This window comes from Ambystoma mexicanum, chromosome 3q (genome assembly GCF_040938575.1).
Source record: "Ambystoma mexicanum isolate Mex_15411 chromosome 3q, UKY_AmexF1_1, whole genome shotgun sequence".
Taxonomy (NCBI): domain Eukaryota; kingdom Metazoa; phylum Chordata; class Amphibia; order Caudata; family Ambystomatidae; genus Ambystoma; species Ambystoma mexicanum.
In genome coordinates, this window is record NC_090926.1 from 756,041,835 (window position 1) to 756,063,397 (window position 21,563).

Below are 21,563 nucleotides of genomic sequence, written 5' to 3' on the forward strand. Positions count from 1 at the left end.
GAGTAGGGGGTGGAAAGGTTTGTGCTTCAGTATTTCCTAGTAAAGAGGGGCTGCCTTACCCTTTTCCCATTTCCAGTTATTATTAAGCATGACTTTGGGAGACTACAAAGATAAGGAATCTGTGGTAAAAATGTATCCATTTGAAGAATACTTTAATTACCTTTGCCAATGTTCTCTCTGATGGATATGATAATTCATCCCACAGATTCATCATTGCCTACTTGTCCGTCTTCCAAATGTGCTCTGAAAAGAATTGTTTTTTATGTATTTCTTTGTGACAGTTCCACCACCCTATTGCTGTTTGTTTAGGGGTAAAAAAAAAGTGGAAATTAGAAAAAAGGCACTCAGGTAATGGACTTGGTAGTGCCACCTAGTGGCCATTGGTTTGGTTTGGTTTATTGTTTACTTGTTAGGTGCTCATACAGCAAGTAAATTCTGTTTAAAAGCACCCACAGGGCAACAGGGAGGGAAAAAGGGAATGCAGTACAATTAAAATATACAAAAAAATACAGTAGCGGAATGGACGGCCAAAACTATTATGCCTTGTGAGTATTCAGAACATGCAAGTGCAGTAAGGAAGAGGGCAGTGAGGTAGGTGCTGGGGTGTCCGTGCTCGAGGGTGAGCCACAGAAGAAGTGCAAGTTATGATAAGTGCTATGTAGTCAGGAGCTGCATTGGGTGGAAAGTGCGAGTCTCCAGTGTGTCAAAGTCAGAGGAGAGATCAAGTTTGATGAGGACAACTGGGGAGTTGGAGTCCAGGGATGCAAGCAATTCTTCATGGGTGTTCAGAAGAGCAGTTTCCGTGCCTCTGGATGCTCGGAATCCAGATTGATGATCGCGGAGACCACAGACAAGTTCAGTGTGCGAGTTAAGTTGGGGCAAGGCCAGCTTCTCCAGCAGTTTCCCCAGGAAGGGGGTTTGGAAATAGGGCGGTAGTTGGATGGACAGGTAGGGTCGGCTGAAGGTTATTTCAGAAGCGAGCACACAAGGGAGTGCTTGAGGGAGGAGGGGAAAGTACCAGAGGCAAAAGATTGGTTGCAGAAATTATCGAGTGCGGGGGCAAAAGAGCCAATGTTGTCCTTGATGGTTCTGGACGAGCAGGGGGGGGGGCCTGTTTGGAAGAAGCCTTCATGGAGTGGACAACTCTGGCAACTTATTCCGGTGTGGCAGGGGTGAACCAGGTGAAGGCGGATGGAGGAGGGTGAGCAGCCAAGGGATGCAAGGGGGTGAGGCATGGGTTTGGCAGGTGAGTGACAAGGGTGTTCGGGATGTCCTAAGTTTTGGTGACAAATTGTGCGGCCAGTGCATTGAAGGGGGCCTGGGGAGGAGGAGACTGCGGAGGGGTGACTGGCTCCCTGCAGATTTTGAAAAGTTCAGCTGTGTTATTGGATGCACCAGATACCCGTGCGTGAATGTGGGATCTTCTCTTGGCAAGGATGAAGAGCCTGTATTGCCTTCGGAGCAGGCGGAAGGCCAGTTTGTCAGAGGGTGACAAATTGTAAAATGTTTTCACTGAAGGAGATGTCAGAGATGACTAATCTTTTGAAGGAATAATCAAATCCATCAGAAAGCACAGGAAGAACATTAGCTGAGGCTAGTGATTTGTGTCTGATATATTTGACATTTTTTGTGGGTGTCCAGTTAAAGGATCGAATGTAAAAGGATCGAATGTAAAAGGATTGACGCAATAGGGCCGAAAACAAAAGGATCACATTTCTTTTTAATTATATATATTTTTTTGGTTTTCGTATAGTTAAAAAAAGTGGTTTTTACCACAAAAACAGGGGTTGGGGGGGAGACCCCCCCAAAAAATTAAAAAAAAAATTCGATCCTTTTGTTTTCAATCCTTTTCAATCGATCCTTTTACCATTCAATCCTTTTTTTCGATCCTTTGACCTACAACCCATTTTGTGCAGTAATAAATATATTGTAGGCATATTTCTTAGATAAAGGTTCTTGAATGGAGTGCCTCCAAACTATTTTTCAAGAATGTTCAAAGGGGAAGAAACACCAAAAGCAACTCCCTTTGTAATTGTCTCTGGTTTTCTCACTATGCTCTCTACCTTCATGAAATATGGGGCTTGTATGTATACTTCACCTATTTTTGGGAGACAGCAGGGTAGACCTTTTTGGGAAACTAGCACGGATTCAGGCCCTTGCTCTGACCAATCCCTTACAAACGACTAACAAATTCCTTTCCTGTCCTCGACAGCCAAAAGTGCCAGTAGGCAACTGGGCAAAGCACCTGAGCATGTTAGAGTGAGGGTTGAGACATTTCTCAGCCTGTCAGTTAACATATTATGGACAAATGGGTTTCTGCGTCCCTCAAATTTCAATCTCTAGCAGCTCTTTATCTGAAGCAAATGTTCTTGCCTCCCCTAACCCTTAGCATTTAGCTCATGGTAATATCTGGAGTTTCCAGACTCCCCCTTTCCCTTGTCTGCCAACTCGCAGATGCTTGTTTTTGTTCCTCATGGGATACAGGTTTGATAGTTGGTATTGTGAGGTAAAGAAATGGGACCTATCTGCAAATGGCCTGTGGTAGGAGTGCCGGGTTGCAGGTTGGTTTGCCTTGTAGGGCTTACTCTCGCCTGCCCCTTAATAACTGCCTCATCTCTAGGATCTACTAGCACATTACACTACACACACACACCCCCCACAGACAGCTGCAACAGGCCTAGCCATTAGCACATCAACACTAATCCGAACCATCACCAAGCTCTCCCCTTTAAGCCCTATCACACTCTCCCACATCAGCTGCTAACCAGACCTAAAGCACTATAGTCCATCAGATGTTTGGTTCTTCCCTATGGATCAAATCTTGGGTTCTTCCCTATGGATAAAATACTCCCATGTTTCTCTGCAAAACCCATACAAAGCAGATTGGCACACAAATATCCGACCTCACCCATTAACACCAATAATTTAGCATCAGCCTCTCCCACTATGCCACAAATGACCCCCACTGCCTCTCCTTTCTTCTTACAGAGCCATGCGCAGCAATGCCACCAAAACATTGTAAATTATATTGAAATAGGTTTAAAAGCACTATTATCAAGTACAATAGAAGACACTGGCCCTCATTACAGGGTTGCTTGTAAAACCCGCCGGTAGGCGGTGGGTTACCGGCAACCCCGTAAAACTGTTCCGCTGCCTGACTTCCCGGTGTCAACGCGATATTATGGGAGGCGGCAGAAACAGTAGATCCCCATTCACATGCAGTCTCATAGGACTCCATGGGAATGGGGTCACTGGAGCACTGGCGGTAGGGGCCAGAACTCCCGGCAGGTCAGGCCTGCTGGGAGTTCCGTGCCCCTATTGACAAAGCTCTGTCCAGAAAGGGTGCTGGTACGTTTCTACCGGCACGTTTATTTCCGGACCGCCAAACTTGTAGTGAGGCCCACTGACTGACACAGACCAAGGTTTTATGAAGTTGCCACAGATATTCGTGACACCAAACAAAGGGAGACGTAGCCTATCAAAAAGGAGGCCTTGTTAAACTTGTTTCTTTACCCCATGCAGGTGATGGTTCATGCGTCAGAACAGGTTGTCGAATTCAACAGGAACATGTCCCCAACTACAGCCGAAAACATGTACCAGCTTTACCTCAGCCTTAAGGAACTCTACCGACTCCGGACCAACCTGACCCAGAGGTATGCTAATTGAGGAAGCCCTTGGAGGTTAAACAATGATTCTAGTGGATCATGCCCTTGTGTCTGCAGAAGACTAAATCATGAAACAGTAGCAGCGCTTTACAGTCGTATCCATGAGGAGTGGACTATTGAATCGGGAACTCAGTCATTTTGGTTGATAGCCACATGGCAGGATAGCCTCTGACCTACCTGACTTGTCTGTAAGCGAGAACTATTGGTCTTTGTACAGTACAGAACAGTCCACCTCTATTTCCATGAAGGATTGCTCTGCTCATATAGTGCCATAGGTTAATGTTATTATTGCAGAAAAGGAGACAATCAATAACCTGATGACTTCAGTGACACATTAAGAGTCATATGAGGGAAATCTAGGGCACGACGCAGAGACAAGAACTGGACTTCAATTTCTTTACTTTTCTTTCATCAAAAAATAAAACATTTGGTCAATTCACTACTTTTCCCCAAAGCCCTACAAGTTATTTTAGTTTCTGTAAACATTTTGAACTTTCGATCACATGTATTCTGCAACCAATCAGTCTTCGTGCCTTGAAATACCATTTGCTCTGTAGACGCTTTATAAATACCCAATAAATATAATAAAATCAGTAGCCACTAGTGCTTATAACCTTGTATCCTCTCATGACCACCCATTCTTTCTTTGCAGCACTTTCCTCAAGATAAATGGCTTTGATTTTGGCTGTTGCTTATTAATTATTATTATTATTATTAGGGTATTTATTGAGTGCGGACGTAGCTTCAACAAGCAACAGAGCATATTACAACCAGAGGGGGAAGAACATGATGAGGGCAGCAGAGAAACAAGGGAGTGGGGCGCTAACAACAGGGGCCCAGAATGGTGGGTGATTTACCAGCAAGGGATCTACAAGCAACCAGGGGAGGAAACAGTGGGGATGAAATCATCCAATCATAGGTAGAGTGGGGATTTAACGGTGTATGGACTTAGGTCTTTGTTTATAGGGGTGTTACAAAGGTGGAAATATTTCCAGTTCTTTGTGTACTCTGAGGAACTCATGGTGACAACAGTAAAGACAGACACACTGTAAGTGCAGGGTGGGAAGAACGCCTAACCTAAATCTAAGATAGGAGCAAGCTTTGACAATCAAATGAAAAATAAGGCAGTCCTTGTGGCGTCTTGTCAAAGTAAAAGGCCTATACTAAAATAAAACTATTGCCAATTCCTTACTGTCTATTTCAACAATGCAGTGTGAATTTCCCTCAATTGGGTTCACTATTGCCAACGCTTGCAACACACTGTTCATGCGTTCATTTTACCAAGCAGGATTCATTTCCCTCAGTTTCTCAATCATCTGTCGTCAAAGACTTTCGATGGTACAGAGGATTTTACAAGACCCCTGCATGACCACTTTGATCTCTTCTTGCTTTTTCCCCAAGGTTTTCTGCTTACAGTAGTTTCTACCATCGGATAATCGCCCAGAGTTTCCTGCGTGAGCACCCACGTGGTGCAGGACTCCTCTGTTGCTGGTTTTACCCCTCTTTCATCAATAGTATCTTTTTGCTTTTCAAAGTTCAAATTAGCTGTTGGCTATTTTTCGTTCAACACAGTTCGGTTTCTTATCGACACTCCCCTCCACTCACCGGCTGTGATGAAGCGCTTGGTTTTCTCTCTCCTTGGAGTCAAGGTTGGTACCACAGAGACAAGCATTTCTCCCCGCCTTGGTAATCAGTGAAGGACGGTCACCTGTTTCGTTGACATCCGCTTCAACACACGCTGGATATTATTTGCAGACTTATCATTCCTTCTGCGGAGGTTTCACAGGCCTTGGTTGGAAAGGGCAAGGTCGACTCTCTCCTTGTCACCCTCTCGGTCTGCACCATCTTTCTCCTCCTCTTGAACTGCCGTGCTGAGTTAGCTCTCACATCGTTTGGACTCCCTTGCTCGTAGTGTGCTCTCAGGCTCCACCTTTTATCCCTGTGGGGTAGGGAAAGGGCTGTCAGGTGTGTGTGTGATTCTGGTTAATTGCCTGACTTTGCCCGACCCTTATATTGGGAGATGTCAGGTAAACGGCTCTGGTGTTAGTCCATTGTCATCTGTGTTGTGCAAAAGTGTTCATGTGGAAAAGGGGGGGCAGTGTTTGGGACTATCCTACGTGGTAGGATGGGGAAAAGGTGTTGAAAGACAGGGGATACCACGTCTCGCCTGTTGGTGTCCCACACCCACTCCCCAAAGACCCCCATCCAGGTGATCCTTCCTCACTGGCTCACCCCCAGGAACTGGATCCTATAGGGATGGCCGTGTCCTGGCCATCTGGATGACAGATCCCCGGGGACTAGCTAGGGAGACACCTTCACGTTTCTCACAGTACTCATCCCTAATGTACTTTACAATGCAGGTAGTACTCCTCAGTGTGCTCTCCTTTGCTGTTAAGTGTCAGGGTGTTGATGTCTCATAGAGACATGCATTGCCCCTTCCTCCAGTCCCTCAGTCAGCAATCTATGCTTGCTTTTGGTCATGGGTGACGCCTGGTGTTTTTCCTACAGCAATGCCCTGAGAACATAGAGGCAGCTGCAGTGCTGCAAGGTTACCAATCATGTGTGTTTCTGACCATGACCCTCAACATCCTTATCCAGAGGGCACTAGGACTGCAGAAAGATGGTAACTGCAGCACACATGCTCATACCTTTCTCTACGGGCCCAGGATGAGTTGTACGTTTTACCTCGCTTGGCTGAATGTGCACAGCTCCCCTTTATTAGGCATGGAAGATTACACAAGTTACAAAAAGTGATTCCTGCTGTGCTGCCCATCCTACAGTTTCCCAGAGCAAGTTCAAATCAGCAGTTAGCTTTTGTACTTGACCCCAGTTATAACGTTTTAATGCCAGTGGGTTTCAGAGGGCCACCTCGCATTATTTAGTGCAATAATCCTACTGTACTACTGGTTCACCTCAACTACATTGATCTCACTCTGCCCCCTCCTGTGCCAAGGGTTTGATTATGCCTTCTTACAACTGCTTGGGGGCACACTATTAATACCTGCACCATGTCCAACTTAGTGGAATGGTGTGGACAAGAGGAGGCAGGGGAGCTCTGAGTGGACTATGACGATAGAAGAGGTAGATGACCTCTAATAACAACTGCATTGGGATATAGTTATCAGTCTCTCTGTTTACCCAGATGGTACGCCTGTTGTGAGCTTTAAAGTAGTCTTCAGAAACTTGGTGGACTAGGTACCAAGCGTCGGGATGTGCAGAAGCCATTTGAGGAATGTCTCAATGCCATGAAAGCCTGTGGTCTCCTCAAAGGCCCCGTTAATTCAGCCAAGTAAGCCTGAGGAAACCGAAGGGGTCTCTTAAGTGGAAAGCTCAACTGCGGAGAAGAGCACTGCTTGCTCAAACCCCTCTATTACCTGAGCTTTTAAATATTAGGCATGAAAAATCACGAGTGACAAAAAGCTATTTCTTGTGTGCCGGGCTTATTCTACTACAGTTTTCCAGAGCTGGCACAAATCAGCAACTGGCATTTTTGCTTGACTCATTTTGGAGAGGCTTTGCCACCTTCTTTCAGACAGCCTCCTGACATTATCTAGTGTGAGGACCCTATTCTACTACTGGTTTACCTCAACTACATCGTTCTCACTCCTCCCCCACCCCTGTGCCCAGGGCCTTGATCATGCCTGCTTATAGGTACTGAGGGAACCCTATTACTGTGGGAACTCTATTACCCGCATCATGTCTGGCTCAGAAGAATGCTTTGGACAAATGAAGGAAGGAGAGCTCTGGATGGACTTTGGTGAGTGAAGCGATAGATAACCTGGAGTACCACGCTCTAGGGGATACAATTATCAGTCTGTCTATAATTACTCTGATGGCACCTTGGCCATCAGCTTTAAGAGTCCTGGAAAACTTAGTGGACCAGACTTTAAGGTGCACAGTTTAGATGTGCTGAGGATAATTCAGGAAAGTCTTGAGGCCGTTGAAGCCCATTGGTTTTTTGAGTGCCCTCACATGCTAGGCACATGGTTTCCTCAGGGAAGGCTCTAAGCATTTGGGCCAAGCAAGCCAGAAGAACTCCAATGGATCTCGCAAGAGGAAAGCTCTAATGTCAGGAAGAGCACTGCCTTTTCTATTGCCCTCTCCGACGAGAGCTCGCAAGAATTACTGGAGATTACTCTCCACAAGGCCAAGTTCGACCCTAAAGAAATATGGCGGCTTGTAAAGTACTCCCGCCGGACAACATAACTAAAGACAAACAATGGTGCACCAGCGTACAAAACGCTCTATCTAATAAAATCAAAACACTCCAAACTAAAATCAAACAAAAAAAAGATTCCATAACCCCTAACGTATCATGGCCTAGTCACCATGCCAAAACGTGGAAAGGATTTTAGGTACACCATGCTCAGACTGAACAATTGTTACAACGCCTGAAGGAGACTCACATTTACAGAATGTTGAGGGTGCGGCAGATTCCACAGAAAATGGCTGGCAGGAGCTGAAACACAGGAAGACAAAGTCAGGCCTTGAACTGCCAGAACCATGTCATGGGGAGGTATATTCTTGGACTGCTCTGTTCGTTCCCGCCGGTGGAGGCGCCTGGGAGGCCCCCTTCGAGCATATACATAAAGGTCCTCTCCTTCCTTTGTTGGAAGACAGCTTTCCTTGTGGCGATCACCTCTGCCAGGAGAGTGGGTGAGATCCTGGCCCTGTCCTGTAACGGGCCCTACTTGACTTTCAACGAGACGAGGGTGGTGCTGCGGACGCACCCCTCCTTCATGCCCAAGGTTCCATCGGAATTTCATCACAACAAACCCTTGGTGTTGCCTGTGTTTTTTCGCCGGCTGAAAGGACTTTGCACTCGCTGGATGTGGCTTGAGGTCTGAAGTTTTATGTGGCCCGCACAAAGTGTTTCCAGGAGACTTCTCGGCTTTTTGTGAACTTTGGTCCTGAGAACCATGGGAAGTCCTTGTCCAAGGCTTCCATCTCCAGGTGGCTCTCCGGCTGCATCATTCACTGTCACCGATTGGCAAACTGACCGCTGCCTGGCTATCCGAGAGCCCATTCTACCAGAGCGATCACTGCTACGACAGCATTCCTGTCTGGTGTGCGCCTGCTGGACATCTGCAGGGCTGATAGGTGGAGGTCTATGCATGCCTTCACAAAATTCTACTGCATCAACAGGGATTCCAAGGAGGAGTCCAGAGTCGGCCAAGCAATGCTATGCAACCTGTTCGCTTGAAGGTGAACCTGATGAGAAGGTAAGAGTATGTACTGGTATGTATTCTGTATTCATGAGCATGTGAATCCATGGCAGACCCCATGCTGGAGAAGGAACAAGTTACTCACCTGTAACTGTTGTTCTCCAGCATGGATCTGGCATGCAGTCACATGCGAACCCTCCCTACTGCCCCGCTGCAGCTCTTCTTGGTCATACTGCCACTTTAGGTGCTGCCGAATTTGAGGATGGTTGTCGGAGGAGGGGCTTGGGGAGAGTGCAGTCATTGGCTGGGAGCGGTGTGGTTCAGAGCTCAGTGATAGGTTTGTGGGAAAAAGACAGTTTGTGGGCAGAAGTGAAACTGTTTTTTCTTTTGCTGAGGGTTCTCGGCCTGACAAGGGAGTGTTCATGGGCATGTGAATCCATGCCGGAACCATGCTGGAGAATAGTTACAGGTGAGTAACTTGTTCCTTCTGAACCTATTTGCTTTGGCAATTCTTGTTCCCTTACAGGTTTTAATTGTTGAACACTTGGGAGAATCTAACTGCTTTTTATGGAATACTAGTATGTTCTGATCTAACCCTAACCTTTTACCTCCTTTATAACTCAATACTGCAAACATGATACAAAATAAGTGTTATACGGACCTCAAATGACATCACCCTTGGTGCTGGAAAATGTGTAAAATATGAATGAATTACTCACCTGCTTTATTCACTTTTTGAATTGAATCCTAACTTGGGATTAATGTTACTGCTTTTTAAAGAGTGCTTTAAATATCTTTGTATAAATATTATGTAACTTTGTGTATACGTGGTTACTTGGATACCTTTATTTACTGATTTCATTGTACAGCTCACTTTACCCCACTCAAGAAAAGCCTGGCTGCTCAGTCACACTACCAAATTGTGTAGTACGGGCCTATATTAAAAAGTAGGTTACCTAATACCAGGGGATGTCTTGTGTAGTCCCACACGAGTTGGACTGCACTAATTCTTACCCAACACTCAACCATCTCCAACCGCTCATGAATCTCTCTCCTTCCTCACTCTTCTCCCCCCCTCCCCGCCCAGTGACAAAAGGAGTGCCGCAAAGAGCCTACTTCTCAGCACTTCTTTAACTTTTGCCAGGCCTCATCTGCTCACACAACCTTACCTGCTATAACTACGCAGACAACACTGATTTTCAAAATCCCCAAAAACCAAGCTTCGCACCCCACTGTGCTGAGTGGGCTTTTAAGTTCTTTGAGGGCGCCCCTCCCTCTGGGATCCAACAAAAGGCTAAGCACCACGAGTCCGCTACCACCGGGAGCGCCGTTGCAGTGGGCTCCTTTGCGGACAGGCCGCATTCTACATCTCCTGCTGCATCAATCTTCAAAGAATGCTCCGGATCGTCATCCAAAATGAAGTCGGATCACCTGGGCAAGCTGAAGGTGGCTCCGTAAAAGATCAAGGAGAAGGCCAAGCAGAGAAGGTGTCTGCAGCGACCTCGAAGGACAAGGGTCCTGGCCCGACCATGAAGGCTAAAGTACACCAGACTAAGACGGCTCCCACCATCGAGGGGGTGATAGCATCCCTCTCGAAGGCTACAGGGGCAGACCCCCAGGGCGCCCCTCCGAAGGCAAGAGTTTCTCTCCTTCCCAGGAGGAAAGCAGAATTCTAACCCATTGAGAAGACCCCGTAGAAGAAGATGCCGGTCACCTCCCCGAGACTGTTCCCTCTGTATGTGAGTAAGGGGTGTGGCGTGGTGAAGTACTGCAGGGCATGGATATCTCCGCTGCGAAGGATGAGGAATTTGTCTCACCCCAGGCCATCCAGGAGATGAAGAGGGAAATGTCAGGGGCATGCCCTACGACGAGGGTGCCAACGAAGGCGACAAGGGTGACGTCGAGGAGGACGGAGATCTGCTGGACGAGACTCTGGATCCCGCTTCTTTACCCCCGAAGCCTCCTGCACCACAGCCACCTCCTACACCGCAGCTGCCTCCCAGAGATCTGTCGGTGGATATTCTGCAGACCCTCCATACCCTTGTATCGGTGATAAAGATGAGGATGCCTCCTCCCGTCCCCCCCAGCGGCTCCGGTGCCACCCACTCCTCTGATGGGAGAACCACCTTCCAAGAAGAGGAAGAGGCACCCTATGCCTCCTTGCCACCCGTCGCCTCCTTCACCTGCATCCCCTACTGGTGATACAGGGTCAGAAACAGCGACTAAGACGGGCACGAACGACAGCGGCATGGGGGACCTCCCGTCGACACCTCCCAGATCCTCGGCCAGACGAGATCGGCTCACTCCATGCGATGATTGCCAGGGCTTCGGAGCTCTTCCAGCTCGCTCCTAAGGAGGGTTTCTTATACCAGCGCTGCGAGGCGAAGAGAGACCATCCTGTTGGTCCCACTCTTGGATGATCTTTGGGATGAAGAACTGGCGCTCATGAAGAACCCGTCCATGGAACCAGTGAAGTGCAACCGCTTCGAGAAGAAATACAGGGTCCCAGACTCTGCTCCCAAGTGCTTGCGGGCCCAACTGTCTCCTGATTTGGTGGTATCCGCAGCAGCCAAGAAGCCGTCAGGTTCTTCGTCAGCTTCTACACCCCGGACAACGAGGGGAAGAAGTTGGATGCTATGGGCGACAAGTTAGCTACTCCGCAGCGACGACATCAAAGCCGCCAATGTTCTCGCTGTCGTAGCACGCTACGACCCGGAGCTGCGGTTCAGGTTTGCATCCCTGCTAGACTTCCTCCCCAATGACAAGAGGTCGGAAGCGTTGGAGATTCTGCAAGAGGGCGAGGTGGCGTTGGATCACGCCGTCACAGTGGCCACGGACATCGCTAACGCAGGTTTCCACCAGATGGGCAACAGCGTTTGCTTTAGTCGCCGTGGCTGGCTCAAGGCCACCAATTTTCAACAGGAGTTCCAGACAAGGGTTTTGGACAAGCCCTTTGACGGAGATAATCTGTTCGGGAAGGCTGTGGATGGGTCTCTCCAAGTCATCAAGGCGGACATAGAGACGGCACGTGCCTTGGGCACCCTACAGCAATGACGACCGCCCTTTTGGTCCGCAGGAGGCAAGTCACCCCGTTCTTCGAAAGGTTACGGTGGGGGCTCTTCTTACCGGCAAACCTCCCGATCCTCGGCCCTGTAGACGAACAGGGGATGCTCCAAGACCTTTGGTGGAGGACGCTGTTGTCGCCAAGGACCGCAGGCGGCATGTCGACCTCCAAGCAAGAATAAACCGGCTGTTACATCGGCATCCCCACCCATGCACCCCGGTGGGAGGCCGGCTGGCGAACTTCATCAGCGTGTGAAGACCATCTCCACCGACAGTTTGGTGCTGGACCCTCTCGCCCACGGACACACAGAGTTTCAATGGAAGTGTCCTCAAATACCACCAGTGGGGTCCGGCAGGAATACCACATCGCTCAACTGCTGTTGGAGGTTTGAACCATGCTAAAGAAAGGGGCAATAGAGGTAGTTCCAAAGTGACTCCGGAGTTTACTCACAATACTTCCTGGTGCAAAACAAGACCGGGGGCTGGAGGCCCATTCTCAACCTGCAACGACTAAACAAATACATCAAGTCTCAAAATGTCAGCATGGTTACGCTTCAACATGTGCTGGGACAGCCAGAAAGGTATTCCGTCACCGTTGGACCTGGAGGATACTTAAATCCCCATTCACAAGGGACACCGTAAGTTTCTGCGCTTCATCGTCCAAGGGAAGCACTACCAATTCAAGGCCCTTCCCTTTGAACTGAAGTCAGCGCAAAGAGTCTTCAAGTGCCTGGTGCTGGTGGCGGCCTATCTGTGACTGCAAGGAATCCACGTCTACCCGTATTTGGACTGGCCCATCTGGGCCAGCTCATGGAGCATCGTTGGTGAGGACCATCCGCCTACGGACGGATCTGGGGTTCTCAGTGAACTATGCAAAGTCTTGCCTGACTCCATCGCAGGACTCACTGTTTCTGGGATCCCGGCTCAACAAGGTGTCATGCCTAGCGTCACCGTCTGAGGGGATAGTAGCGGGCATCCTGGGCAAGGTGCAACAGCTGCTCGCTTTGAAGATCGTCATGGTGAGCGCCATCAAGTCTCTGCTCGACATGATGTCGTCATGCATTTACCTCATCCGACTATGCAGATTACGGATGCGCCCACTACAGGAGTTCTCAACGCCCGTTGGATACAAGTGGCTGGAAGCTTCCAGGACAAGATCTCTCGATGAGGGATTCCATCGGGTGATAAGGTGTTCGGGCGTGCACCCTCATCTGACTGGAGGCGCGGATTTCCCAACCCCGCCGCACCAGGAGACGATAACGATTGACGCCTTCCTGGAAGGGTGGGGAGCCCACACCGGAAGTCTTCACGCCAGAGACCTGTGGCTGCTGGAGGAGAAGGTGTTGGAGCTACGGGCAGTATTTAGGGCCCTCAAATCATTCCTTCCGTCCCTCAGGGGCAAGTTGGTGCTGGTCTTCACAGACAATACCACCACAATGATTTACTAAATCTAGCTGTGTTTAAGAGTGTTCTCAATTATTCTGTTAGACATGGGCCTCGTTCCCACTATACAGGATTCTCAAATCTAGCTGTGTTTAGGAGTGTACTCAATTATCCTGCTAGGTGTAGGCCTCTCTCCCACTATACAGGACTCTCAAATCTAGCTGCGTTTAGGAGTGTACCCAACTGTTCCAATTGACTCTCAAATCTAGCTCTACTTAGACTGATAGTAGAACTGCATTGCTAGGTGTAGGCCTCTCTCCCACTATACAGGACTGTCAAATCTAGCTGTGTTTAGGAGTGTACTCAATTATCCTGTTAGATGTAGACCTCTCGCCCAATATACAGGACTCTCAAATCTAGCTGTGTTTAGGAGTATACTCAATTATCCTGTTAGGTGTAGGCCTCTCTCCCACTATACAGGTGTTAGGGAGAATTCTCCAGAATGGCTAATTTCCCTTATCTACTGAGTCCCTCAGCAGCGTTGTTGGATTTCTAGGATTTATTTTTTTCACCTGGTAAGAGTGTGAGCCTTTTTTCCAACTCTTACATGTGTTTTGCTGTGTGTGTTTAATATTTTCTTGTGTTCATTGACTGTGGAGCTTCACCTACTCCATAGGCATCATCTTTTTACTGTGTGTCACACAGCACCTTCAGTGCAGTGACCCAGGGTTGTCTCCCAGAACATGTAAAGTTGCAATTGACTTTATTAGTCTTTTTAAAACTGAGAGACCCAGTACAAACTATCTTACATAGAGTTCTGGAGAGGGCTAATATTTATCCCTTTTTGTCTGTGTCTCATGGAACATTGTTTTGTTCCCTTTTCATTAAGATTTGGCTGGTGGCAGTGGTAACTATCCTATTTTTCCTACCGCGGTTATTCTAAATAGCCTTGGTATTGTTTTAGGCTATCTTGGTAGCTTCGAACTTAAACCCGCTAGACCATATACATTTTTATATGGTTCCTTTGTTCGCCGTCCTCTGCCCAGAAGCCCTCCTTAGGCGCCTGAATGTCTGAGGGGGGACAGGATGTGAGGGAGGGGTTCAGCACTCCCTGCACCGTGTCTTCTTGGAGACCCATGTCGCACTCTGATGTGATTGGCTGTGGTGACTGTCCCGGCGGAACAGCCACCCTGCTGTGTGATTGACAACCAGGCTGTGTGAATGGGGGAAAACTGCATAAAAAGTAGGTCTCTGGGACTGAGAAGGCAGAGTCGCCATTGGATCGAGAGAACCGAAGAGAAGCTGACAGAAGAGGACTTCTACGAAGACTGGAACTCCCTGTGAAGCCCTGCTGCGTGTTCGAATCTTCAAACTTCAATTACAGGGAAGATCTGCAAGGAATCTTCTTCTCTTGAACTGGTGGGATCAACCAGTTCACCAAACTGCAAGCCAGGCCTCCCTCCTCTGGTTGAATCTGCTGTACAGAGCTACAGTGAACCGGATAGCCAGGAGGAACTGACCCTGCTTGCGTTTTAAGGAGCACCCCTTTTATTCGTCGCTTTGCTCCGCTGCTGGTTTCTTCCCTGGGCAGTGCAGGAACCTCCAGTCTTCCTCCTTCTTGTCAGTCCGACAGTCGCTTCAGGAACCGTGAGCCTGCAGGACCTACCAGGAATGTCTGGCTCAGCTACAGCATTCTTCTGCTCTAAAGGTACTGTGCTAACCCGGTTGTTCGTTTAGTCCATCCACGGTGAAAGTGTGTGAAATCTTTCGCCAGTCCGAGGGCTTGTTCTTTTCTCTTCTTTAAAGTAACTTTTCGTCCGACCAACTTCGTTCTGAACTCTTGGCAAAGACTTAACCGCGAAGTACCCTGAACTGTGTGATCCTCTGCAAAGACTTTGGACTTGTTGGTGCTGCTCAATTTCTGTCTAACTTTGTCTTTCCCTCCCTTTTAAATTATTGGAGTGCCATTTTGCTCACACTTAATTTTGAGCTTAACTTATCCAGGATCTATTGGGTGTGGTGTGGTGTATTAAGAGTGTGATTTTTCAGTTGCTTGATAATAGTGACATTTTTAATAACTGATGTGTAAATAAATGTATATTATTTTACTCAGAAACCTTGAGTCAGTGTTTGTTTGAATCACAGTAATTGCTGTCCTTTGTGTAACTATTGATACTGCTCACTCTACTCTTGAGATAAGTCTGGCTGCTCAGTCATCGCTACCACTTTACTGTGTAGTACAGGCTTGTACCAAAGGTGAATTTGTACTGTCACTTGTAATAATTGTGTGTGGTGTTCCCAAAGGGTACTGCATATAATTCTGCCTAACAGGACTCTCAAATCTAGCTGTGTTTAGGAGTATACCCAACTGTTCCAATTGACTGCCAAATTCTAGCTATGTTTAGGAGTGTACCCAACTATCCTGTTAGGCGTAGGCCTCTCTCCCACTGTACAGGACTCTCAACTCCAGCCGTGTTTAGGAGTATACCCAACTGTTCCAACTCACTGTCAAATCTAGCTGTGTTCTCAATTATTCTGTTAGACGTGGGCCTCGCTCGCACTATACAGGATTCTCAAATCTAGCTGTGTTTAGGAGTGTACCAACTGTTCCCATTGACTCTCAAATCTAGCTGTACTTAGACTGATACTAGAATTGCATTGCTTGGTGTAGGCTGTACAGGACTCTCGAATCTAGCTGTGTTAGGCTGACACCCAAACTGCATTGATAGGCCCTAACTGTGTCTAGGGTGGTACTCAAATTGTATTATTAGGTGTAGGCCTCTCTCCCACTATACAGGACCCTCAAATATAGCTGGGTGTTCTCTTGATCTCATTTGTACCGTCAAGGGTGTCCCCACCCCCCTGACTAAACGTGACTCTCGAGCATAGTTGGGCATAGTCTTAAGCCCAAACTCAGTCAAACCAACTTAGCTCACTCCTAGAAAGGACTAGACCGTGATAGTATAGTATCAACCCCACTGTTACATCTGACACCTACATAGACAGCTACCAAACGTAGTCCTACACCCCCCACCAACTGTACGCCACGCACCCCAACCCCACCGGACAACGCTGCAAGAATACATAGCCAACCCACCTGAAGAATAGACAACACAAAAGCACCCAAGCTTACTAACACAAGAAGAAACACCAGCACTGCCATCACAAGGCACCGCAGTCAACCACTCAACCGACATCTCTGCACCGAGCACCAAAATGCCCCGGACCAGGAAGGGGCGCCGAGAAAGAGTACAAGACAAGGCCACATTGGACATAGACGCACAAATCCAACTCACCCCTAAAGCAACAACCGCAAATGAAGGAAACACACCGCCAAAAACCAAAACGACCTAAAGGAACTTCCAAAGGGAAAAATCCTTATATCTCACACCTTACCTCGCAACAACACCTAAACCTGGATACCTCAACGACACAGAGACTTCAAAACACACAAAGAACAGCTCGAGACAACCAGGAAAAAGACAGGAGCACCCAAGAAGAGTGAGGGTAGACTCCGACCCCATTACCCCATATATCACAAGAACAGAAGGACACTATCAACACCCACTACACACCGGACAAAAGGACGAGGCTCTAATAACAAACAACCCAAACATCAACCTAACTGACCAATTCAACGAAGAAGAAGCCTTTGCGGATCTTCCTCAAATCGGCATGAATAGAGAAGCACCAATACTGAACAGTCAAGCTCTCAATCTAGCAGACCACTTCAATGAAGATGCAGCCTTCGCTGATCCTCATCCTCCCCCAATCAACCCCAATAAAGATGCACCACAGCCAAACAACTGCAAACGAAAACAAGGAACTACTAACAAGCAATCACCATCCTAGCCATCAAACATAATCACCTGATCGTCCTCGGAGATTTCGACATCTGGTTTGAAAAAGAAACTACGACCATACAAAAATCTCTAACCAGCCAATTATCAGCAATGAATCTACAACAACTAGTCAAAGGAGCAAACCACTCGTCAGGGCATACACTTGACGCAATCTTCGCGAACAAACAACTCCTTACCACGGCACCCCAATTCAAATACTCTGGAGCGACCACCTCATCATCCCCTTCGTAATCAAAATGACCACTCCAGTAAATAATCAACCAGACAAACCACTGATCACCATGAAAAGAAACTGGAGAACCATCAAAAAATCCAACCTTATTGAACTCCTGCAGCTCAGCAAACCACACCCAACATATGGAAGAAGATGACCTAGACAAAAAAGTAGCCCTGCTACACTCCTGGATTATAACAACTATAGACAACATTGCCAAAGAAAAACCTTTCACTCGATCTCATAAATGGGCAATGGCAAAATAGTTCACCATACTACTCAGCACCATGAAAAGGAAAAACGAAGACTAGAACTTGATTGGAGAAAACAAAACAACACTGCGAATAAGCTGAAATTCCTACAACATAAACACGCATACAAAAAGGAAATACAAAAAGCGAAGAGGAAACACTACAACAACCGAATCTTTGAAGCACCACCCACCCAAAAATAACCCTTCAAAATCATAAATGAAATAAAAAATCCTCCGGGATGGAACAATACACCAACTCTGTCTACGAAATTATGCAATGACCTTGCAGACCACTTCAAAAACAAAATCACCACCATCCAACAAACCATACAAAGCAGACCACCCAATCTGACTAAGACCCCCCACCTATACTTACAAAGCTTCCCAGAAATATCAGTGGAGACATTCGTCAAACTGGTGAATAAAAGCAATAACTCCTACAGCCAAGCTGCTTGAAACGTACATATACAAAACGACCCAAGAATTCATAGAAGAGCACAACCTACTAGACCAGGCACAAGTTGGCTTCAGACCAATGAGAGGAACGGGATAAGCCCTCCTCTGAATATGGGGTGACCTAAAAATGAACGCAGACTTGGACAACAGCAGTGCCTTGATACTCATAGGCCTATCAGCAGCATTCAACACAGTTAATCACGACACCTTCATAACGAGATTAGAAGGACTAGGAATAACAGACACCGCCCTACTATGGATCAAATCTTACCTAACAAACAGAACGGAAACCGTATGGATGAAACCCTTCAAATGCAGCACGAGAAATCCCACCTGTGGAGTACCACAAGGATCATCCTTCTCCCCGCTCCTATTCAACATCTACCTATATCTACTTATCAGAATCATCAAAAGTCATGGCCACACCTGCTACAACTACGCCGAAGATACACAAATAATCTTCAAAATACAAGACAACCTGGAAATAAACTCAACGCTAGAAAGCTGCCTCTGCAATGTATTCGTATGGATGAACTCCAACTGCCTCAAAATCAACACAGGCAAAACAGAAATAATGATTGTGTCAAAAAATGGAGGAGAAAACCACTTCATCCCGTGGCCAAGGGAACTCAAGACAACCCCAGCACCCACGCCGATTGTAAAAAACCTGGCGATCCTGATGGACAAAAGTCTGACACTAGAGCCACAAGTAAACGCTCTTCTCAAGAAATGCTTCTTCCTCCTGCGAGCGGCAAAGAGGATCCTACCGTTCCTATCATTCACCAATAAAGCAACCACCATCATCGCCCTCGTCATGTCCAGAGTAGACTATGCCAACAGCCAATACTTAGGTATGCCTGAACGACTTTAAAAAAAACTACAACGCATACAAAATGCGGCAGCCAGACTACTTCTGAAACTACCCCAAAGAGAACACACCACCCCAGCACTGAAAACACTACACTGGCTACCAATAAAACAACTATTAAAATTCAAAACAATGTGCATCACCCATAGAGCAGTATACAACCAAGGCGCTGAGTTCCTGAGAGACAAACTGCGTCTACATCAACCAACAAGAACGCTCAGATCAAGCATCAACATCTGCCTGGAACCGAAACCCTACAAAAAAAGAAAACTCAGAGGATCTTCCTTCTCTCACCAAGCGCCGAAAACCTGGAACGACCTTCCAAAGGACATACGTAACACAAGAGACCACTTACTATTCAAGAAATTACTCAAAACTTGGCTCTCCACATCATAACTAGAAAAACCGGTCGCAGGGGCACACTCACAACTAAAACATCGAGGAACGAAGAGACACACCCTGATCCACACCAAGCAATCTACAGAAAACCCCTACGGAAAACCCCAGGACATTCCAAATGACTAACCGAGAGACAGCTGTATTAGAAGCAAAGACGGAATGCATAGCAAGACGAAGACAGAAACATCAGGACAACTCGTCAATAGGACACTTACCCTAAACTATAGCCATTCCCAACATACCTAATCACAGCAGACAGCTAGGGAACAGGAAACCCCGTACCATTAGCCCAATCCAGAGGGTGAGAAACAGAATAAGCACCCACTTTCCACAATTGCTCATCAAGATACAGCGGGAAGCACAATGCACCATCACACACCAACTACAACTAAACAATAACACTAAGGATGTCGGCCCATGAAAACCAAAGAACTAACTGAAAGATAGTCATGAGAGGAGGACACTAACGACGGAATACACAGGCTGACCAAGGCGGACGCACTAGGACGCCTCATCAACAGCATTCTGACCCTGGACCATTCCAATACTTCAACTGACCAGTGTCACATTAGATAACAAGAGAATTGATAGTACCAACCCAGTTCCACACCCAAAGAAAGGGTTCAGACACAACCACCACCCTATACAAGACACACTATGACACAGCTGGACATGCGCAGCACCACCAAAGCGAGGCGGCCCATAAGGAACCAGCAACAAACTCACCCACAGGGATACAGCTCAAACGGAACCAGAAGTACCTGAACCAGGATACAGACCCCACTAACCAACCCCTCAATTTTCTGCATACTCAACACACACAAAACTCTCACAACCATTTCTCTCCCAGCAATCCGCATGCATTTTACCACACCGCAACAACACATAGATAGCACCTACAGCACACAAGGCCTCGTCCAATCCGATACTTGCACCAAAGCCCAGCATTCAGTGTATACCAAGCTGAGGCTGCCAACAGCACACCACCTCTCCCACTCTCCTACTCCCATCCTCCCGACTAACCCTACCCGCCCTCCTTCCTGCCTACAGATCCGCCACAGCGCTTGAGGACCAATTCCGTTGGTGACGGTGCGCTGGATAAGTACCTTTAACATAATATAACATAACATATATTCAGCACCAACAGCATTTACCATGAAGTTCTTTGGAATGTGTCCTATTGTTGTGAATGTCAGAATATATCGGACTGCAATTGTGGAGATTGTGTGAGGTTTAAGGGGGTGTCCTTGGACCCTCCATGGAAGGGAGAGCACCCATGGCCCATTAGACCCTGCACACACTGTCCGTGTATCTAAGGGCCATAAAAGATCCTAGTAAGAGTATTGACTGCTTCTGGCATGTTTACACAGGATAAATTGTTGGACCTGCTGTATCTGTTAGTTAAAGTCATGGACCACTCTGCCACTCGAATGGGTGTTAGGCACTGGAAGCCAGTTTACCACAAAATACTTATTGGATGGGCTCAAACAAAGTTTGCATGCACCCACCACCTGGGGTCACCAACCACTGATTAGTTTGGTATCATACAAAAATGTTGCCCTCATTTGTGCGCCCTGACAGTCACTGCGACTTTGGAGGCGCACAAAATGAGTGTGACATTTACTGCGCCCAAGCATAGCAGGGGTTGCGGGGGTGTCCCCCTCTCTTCCTGGGAGCAGTAATTGGGGTCGGGGATTGCGGGGGTGTCCCCCGCTTACCATTTCGGAAAGCGGGGGACACGTAAAAAGGAAAAAAAAGCATCCTGCGGCATCAGCTCCAACCCACGTTAGTGGGAAGAGCTGACAACGCAGGGATCACAGAGTGCGGGCGGCACACGCAGAAGTATGTCGCCCTAAAGGTAAGTGGGGTTGGGGGTTAGAGGGGGTAATGGTGGCCAGGGGAAGCAGGCACAGTGATCCATATGATCACTGCGCCGCGCCGTAACTGCCGTCGGCATTTTCGGCATCGCAGTTGCAGGCAGCGCAGTGATCACATAGATCCAGTAGTTCTCTGTGCAGTATCCTCCGTGTAGGCTTTATTTATGTATTAACATGGATTGTTATCCGATGCTTGTTTGTTTGTTTGTTTATTATACTTATATAGCGCACCTGACCCAGGTGTATCCGGGCGCTTATGAGATAAGAATATTGAAGTGGGAGAATGGAAGACCAGGCTCCCGTCCTTCACCTCTCGCGCTTGGCCTAGAGGATCACGGCCCAGACACCCGCCGCGAG

General features: G+C 47.5%; 1 protein-coding gene across 2 annotated transcripts in view; it reads left to right on the forward strand.

Moving 5' to 3' along the window:
- UNC13D (unc-13 homolog D) overlaps window positions 1-21,563 on the forward strand; it is a 2,023,528-nt gene that overhangs the window by 1,070,651 nt on the left and 931,314 nt on the right. For both annotated transcript variants that reach the window (XM_069654742.1, XM_069654741.1), the window contains exon 20: window positions 3,523-3,653. In XM_069654742.1, the coding sequence (XP_069510843.1) occupies window positions 3,523-3,653 (131 nt within the window). The remainder of the gene's footprint in view (window positions 1-3,522; window positions 3,654-21,563) is intronic.